Source organism: Miscanthus floridulus, chromosome 7 (genome assembly GCF_019320115.1).
Source record: "Miscanthus floridulus cultivar M001 chromosome 7, ASM1932011v1, whole genome shotgun sequence".
NCBI classification, from domain to species: domain Eukaryota; kingdom Viridiplantae; phylum Streptophyta; class Magnoliopsida; order Poales; family Poaceae; genus Miscanthus; species Miscanthus floridulus.
Window position 1 is genome coordinate 91,680,848 of NC_089586.1, and position 6,573 is coordinate 91,687,420.

Consider the following 6,573-nt stretch of genomic DNA (forward strand, 5'->3'; position numbering starts at 1 on the left):
GTGGTGGCATCTCGGCCCTAGGGCCGCACTCGTCCACGCCGGTGGAGGAGAAGAAGAGAAAGGGCGCCAGCGGAGGAGAAGGGGAGGGAGGCAACCGATGGAGGAGAAAAGGAAGGAGGGCATCAGATCTTGGCGAAGGACAAGAGAAGCAGCGCTGGCATGGATAGGGCGGCAACGATCGGCGGGGAAGGGAGCGGCGACGGTCGACGATGATAGGGATGGGATGGGATGGAACGACGGGAACTAGGAGGGAGGGGATGGGGGAAGAAGGGAGCAGCGCACAGTGAAGGCGGGAGTGGGAGGTGGGGGTTTAACGATAGAGGGAATTCCTTGTGAACCATTATAAAAGATCATAATTTTCTGTGAGCCACTGAAAAAGTTCGGCGGACTTCAGCGTTACTGCTCCAATTTTTTCTTGCCCTTCATGTCACTGCCGTCAGATTGAGCTCTGACGGTGTCAAACTGCATGTGTGAAAAGTCAAAAATACCCTTAGGTCTAAATATATCATTAATTTTTTTAGCAACTTAACGACTTCAAATGAAAAAACTCAAAACTAGAAAGTTGTAGATCTTGTCGAGATCTATAATTTTCATTTAAAATTTATCTTCATTTAATTCCGCAAAAAAAGATGATTTGATATGATTAATATATCTTAGAAAATCATATCTTTTTTCTGTATTAAATGAAGAATCTATCTCGTGGCATCCTTTGGGCCGTGCTTCTCACGTTATTTTCTCTTTATATTTGCGTATACAGGATGCATACTAATATAGACAAAGTTGTTGTGTTTTCAAGTTTCAACTCACATGGCCGTACGAGCGATCAATCCTGTATAATCGGATCAGTCAGCGTCCAAGTGGCCGATCAACTACCAATTTTATCACGTAACAACTTGATGACAAGTATTATTCAGAAATAGGGTAGATGGAACTTCTTTGTCAGATATTATCACGAGGTGACCGGCACACGCAAAGCTAGCTAGCCACAAGCACAAACTGACACGACGATTCCATCAACATCTCATATATAAGATAATTTATCCATTGTTTAAATGGAAAGCCCGCAATTATAGTGATCATGATAGTGATGCAATGCAATGGCCACCTGCAACTTCCATATTAGGAAATAAAATAAAGATATGTGGCCATTATGTCTGCACAAAGTCGTCGTCAGAAGAAGTGAAAGATACCACCAATTATCTCTCCAACGTCTGTGAACCATATCATGCATATATATGTTAGTACAAGTACTCTTTTTGATAAAGACACTCATATCTGATATATAATCAAGACACTCAAATTATAAGGTATTTCAACTTTCTTGGAGAGTCGGATTATCTTAAGTTTAACCAAATTTATATAAATAATAATAATATTTATGATATTAAATAAGTATCATTAGATTTTTTTATTAATTATATTTTATAGTGTACCTATTTGATGTCATAAGTCTTTATAATTCTTTATATAGTTTTGGTCAAACTTCAGATGCTTTGACTCTCAAAGAAAGTTATAATAACTTATAATTTGCAATTGAGGGAGTACAAAAGATGGACGATGTGACAACATGATCTTAAAAAATAAGAGGAATAGAGCTTGTGTAAGGAAGGATTAAAATGGGCTTGTATGATTTATTGGTTTTCTTTTGAGATGATGAGTTTGTTTATGTTGATATGATTTTGTTGGTGATTCGATTCTATCTTGTGGCATCTTTGACCATGTTTATCACGTTATTTTATTTTTTATTTTTATATTTGCGTATATGGGATGACTACGGCTAGCTGTGCTTGGATTGATGATGAATCAGTTCCGTTTCTCAATTGAATCACTTGAATCGGTTCTAAATGGTGCTAGGGACGTGGGATTTAGAGCGAAAACGATTCTCTTTTCTTTGGATAGTCCTCAAAACCGCAACATTGTGGTTGTACCGATTCCGTTTCTACCTCATTTCTTTAGCGATTGTCTTTTAATAATCCTTTTCAAGTACAACAATTTAGAATATGTTGTATTTAAGTTGTTGTTTGTCCATAGAAAGTTCAGATTTTTTTCTAAAGCATATTTTTATGTATATGATTTTTTATAAAAAAATATTTTTTGTGAATTAGAATCTAGCCTACAAGCCGAACGATTTTACAAAGTGATTCAAATTCATCATGTAAAACATTTCTCGAGAAAATCTAGGTTTGAAATATTTCTATGAGAATCTAGATTCCTGCCAATCACACCCTATAAATTTCAGATATTTTTTGTTCCTTTTTTTTAATATATCTCAGGAACGCAAGCCTCTCCAGTCTCTTAAAAAAAAAAGTGGCTACCAAGTGGCCGGTCAGTATCAATTTATAACGTGACATTGTGACAACATGGCAAGTATTATTCAGAAATCCGAAGATGGAGCTTCTTTGATCGATTATGACGAGGTGACCGACAAATGCAAGGTAGCCACAAGCACAAACTGACACGATTCCATCGATCATCAAGAGACCTCTTCGTCATGTTCGTTTAGTCTGGTTTGACTTATAAGCCATCACTGAAAGTACTGTTGGCTGATTTGGTATGAGAGAAAAATACTGGTCGTTGGTTGATAAGTCATGGTTTATAAGCTAAATACGACCAAGCGAACATGCTGCATATCTGTAGGAATAATATATACCCACTGTACTGTACATAACAACAGTTTATTATTCAGAGACGTACAGGGAAAGCCCGCAATAATTGCGATGTAGTAGTGGCCACTTGCAATTGCCGTATAAGCTAGGAAAGATCAAAGATATGTGGCCATTATGCCTGCAGAGCGTCGTCGCCCTTCTCTCCATCGGCTGAAGAAGCAGTGAAAGAGACAGCAGGCTTTGGATCAGTCTTCACCACTAAACTCAGCACCTCAGGTCGCGAGTAGTGCCCCACCACGTCGAAATCGAACTTGGCTTGAACGATGTCTCCAAGGTCTGTTAACCAACCACATCAGGCAGTTTCTAGTGAGAAATGAGAGTTGTCTGGAACACATCATTCTAGCATATGATGATATTGATGAACACCATTAAGAAACTTTGAGTAGAATTTGTGTGAATCGCCTCATGGTTTCTTACCCAGGTCAGCCGTAACGAGGCCCTCGCCGTCGAAGTTGGGGCCTGCCAACACTGTCCCGGACGGTGAAACGATGACACTCCCTCCAGGACACACGACGGTCTCCGGGGACGGCTCTTCGTCAAGTCCACCGAATGTGTACTCCGGAGGGGGAGGGTAGTCCTTTCTGCGACAGTACTGGTTTGCCGACACCACGAAGCATCCCCCTTCGAGGGCAATATGCGTCATGGACGCCACCCAAGTTGGGGACGCATCAGCTGTGGGAGCACAATATATCTGAATCCCTGCACAAACACACACACACACAGAGAGAAAATAAAACCTCAAGTACATGAGCGAGACACTTAAAGTAGCTACGATTCCATGAATGAAATAGCTAGGAATATATACCTTTGGCGTACATGGCTGTCCTGGCAAGTGGCATCTTGTTTTCCCAGCAGAGTAGGGCACCGATTTTTCCCAACTGTGTATCAAAGACGGGCAACGTGGATCCATCTCCAAAACCCCAGAATACACGTTCCAGAGCAGTAGGCACGAGCTTGCGGTGCTTCCCTAGGTATTTTCCAAGCGGGTCGAAGAAGAGCGCCGTGTTGTAGAGTGTGTAGCCTGCCCTTTCAACCACCCCCATCACCAGAAACACCTTGTATTTTCCGGCTAATGAAGCTAAGCGGGACACTTCTGGGCCTGCATTCATGAAACGTTTGTAAAGCGTTTTGTGTAGAAGCAATAAATGTTTTTTTTAAGGAATCAGCAATAGATGTTTACAATTCAGGAAAAATAAACATGGATACATTAACATCGTTTTAGAATACCAGGGACTTCTATGGCAGCTGCATGATACTTGCGAAAGTCTTCCTTTCCCTTGGCAGTGCGATTGCCAATAGCCAGTCCAAAGGTACATCCATGAGGGTAGCCACCAATGAAGGCTTCTGGAAATACCACCAGCTGTGAACCGTTTCCGGCTGCCTCCGCTATGAATTTCTCCGCTTTATCTGTGCAGCAAAATGCAGTGAAGAAATTTACAAAATGCCACATGTTCAATGGTATAAGACTTACTTCCTCTATCCTGATATAAAATATATTCTATATATTTTTAAACATACACTCTTACTTTCTTTCCTAATAAAGACGTTCATCCACATGATTAAGGCCTTGTTCGTTTTCTTGGGAATGAAACTGCAGCAGGAATGGTCCTAGGAGGGGATCAAGTGTGATCCAGGTGATTTGGTTCCGGATGTCAAGAGACGAGGAAGCAAACCTGGCCATTGATAGTATAAGACTTACTTCCTCTATCCTGATATAAAATATATTCTTTAAACATACACTCTTACTTTCTTTCCTAATAAAGACGTTCATCCACATGATTAAAGGGGAATTGGTTCATAAATAATGGCAGGTAGCACTAATCTACCTACCAAAATTTTTCACATTTTTTTTCTCAAATCCTTCTTTATATGAGTATAATTTTTTTAATGTTTCTATAACTATATTACAGATGGAGGGGGTATAACAGATAAAGAATTATCGGGAAAAAAAACATGTGACTCTAGTACTTGGTAGGAACTGAGGTGCCACATGGTAGCATGCCTATAAAGGTGTTATACTTTCTCTGTTCCAAAACAAAACATAAATATCATTTCTCAAAGAGTCAAACAATATCAATTTTAATTAACTTTATAAAAGAATTATCAAGATTTGTACCCCAAAATTGATCTATTAGAAAAATATATTTCATTATTGATCTAATGATGCTTATTACATATCATAAAATATTACTCCCTCCCATTCAAATTATAAAACATTTCGACTTTTTTATCTACATTGATTTTATTATGTAGCTAGACAATGTATATCTAAGCATAGCAAAAGCTATATATATATATAAAAGTCAAAACATCTTATAATTTGATATATATCTAGAAAAGTCAAAATATCTTATAATTTGAAATGGAGGGAGTAGTATTTTTTATATTGATTTGTTTAAAATTGAGATGATTGAATTTTTTAAAACAACGATATTTATATTATTTTTTATTATCAGGGAGGATGGAGTATTTCCTTCAAATGCGTGTCGCACCTCAAATACCTCATCATCCAGGCTCCCAGAAAGAAAAACTGTCCACGCAACTCATGATGCACCACTATCTAACGAAAAGCTAATACAATTCCCCACTATTTTTCGAACGAAAAGCTAATACAATTCCTTTAAGCTCACTGGTCCCTTCATATATATCTAGGAATTATCAGCAGTAGTAGAGAAATCTAGAATGTCTACTTCAAGTAGATACTATCATGTCAATCAACAACTGATACGTATACGTATGGCTAATATATACTCTTCTCTATTGATAAAATAGGTGCACTCTCGTACCCGTTCTGAAAAAAAAAAGGTATGGCCAATATTGGTAAAGCAGCTACAACATAATAACACTGTCACAATTCAGTTAAACGATTTCTTTTACCAACTTCTACGAGTAGTACGAGCGGCCATCACGCCACACAAATTAAGTGAATACTAATTCTGGCGAGACAAGCAAGCAAACACCTCTCTCGCAGCACCAATCCAGACAGCCACACGGCTGGGCGCGAGAGAATAGCAACCATGGATGGGCGCTACTGACTCCAACAATTGCGAGAGAGAGAGAGAGAGAGAGAGAGAGAGAGAGAGAGAGAGAGAGAGAGAGAGAGAGAGAGAGAGCAAAATCGCACGCACCGAGAGTGGCGGGGGTGTCGTAGAACACGGACGACGCCTGCACGACGGTGGCACGCACGGTTGTGGCGGCCTGGTCGGCGCCGGCATTCTTCATCTCCACCTCCGCGATCACGGGCTCGCTGCCCGAGCTCGATGGGGCCAGGGCCATCGTCTCCGACTGCCAAGGAATCGAGTAGAGGTCTGGGAGAGCCGAGAGGGGAAAGCAGAAGGCGGGCTACTTGTCGTGTTCCTTGCCGAGGTAGTCGCGGACGAACTGGCCGCGAGCGAGCGCGCTGGGGCTCGATGTGGACGGTAGGACTTAGGAGAGGTGTATGCCGAAGGCGAAGAGGGAGGCCGTGGTGGACGGGGGGCGGAGCACCTACCAGGCTACCAGGCCAGCATGACAAGGGTAAGCCGCTGACGAGACCATGGAAGCAACGTCAGATCGAGAGCAGAGGCGAGCGGGCATAGAGGTGCGGCGGCTGAGAGGAGAGAGAAATAAATTTGCAGTCATGGACCATGTTGGGCCAAAAAAGAAATTTTAAAAAGGCTGAGATTGAAAGACCGGTATTGGCCTTTCACCGGGCCAGGCCGAGAAAACGAATTTTGATTTTCGCTAAATTCTGGGCCGTGATTTTGAACTCTGGCTGCAGGTACACGAATCATGTTTCGTGAAGTTCTGTGCAGGTCACAGTAACTTTTGCATTTCGCATCTGTATCAATTTGTTTTGTTTGATAAACCTATTTTCCTCCCGATACCTGCAGATTAAAACGAAAATTAAATTAATTTTCTTCTCAGT

The 6,573-nt window shown here is 40.9% G+C and overlaps 1 protein-coding gene across 1 annotated transcript; it reads right to left on the reverse strand.

Annotated features, from left to right (window-relative positions):
* Positions 1–2,617: 2,617 nt before the first annotated feature.
* Positions 2,618–6,236, reverse strand: LOC136463812 (bifunctional nitrilase/nitrile hydratase NIT4-like). Its single transcript, XM_066462798.1, has 5 exons — positions 5,795–6,236; positions 3,894–4,073; positions 3,472–3,765; positions 3,084–3,365; positions 2,618–2,942 (listed from the first exon to the last, which is right to left on the reverse strand). Exons 1-5 carry the CDS (start codon positions 5,940–5,942, stop codon positions 2,779–2,781), a joined length of 1,068 nt encoding a protein of 355 aa, XP_066318895.1. The 5' UTR covers positions 5,943–6,236; the 3' UTR covers positions 2,618–2,778.
* Between the last annotated feature and the right edge of the window lie 337 nt (positions 6,237–6,573).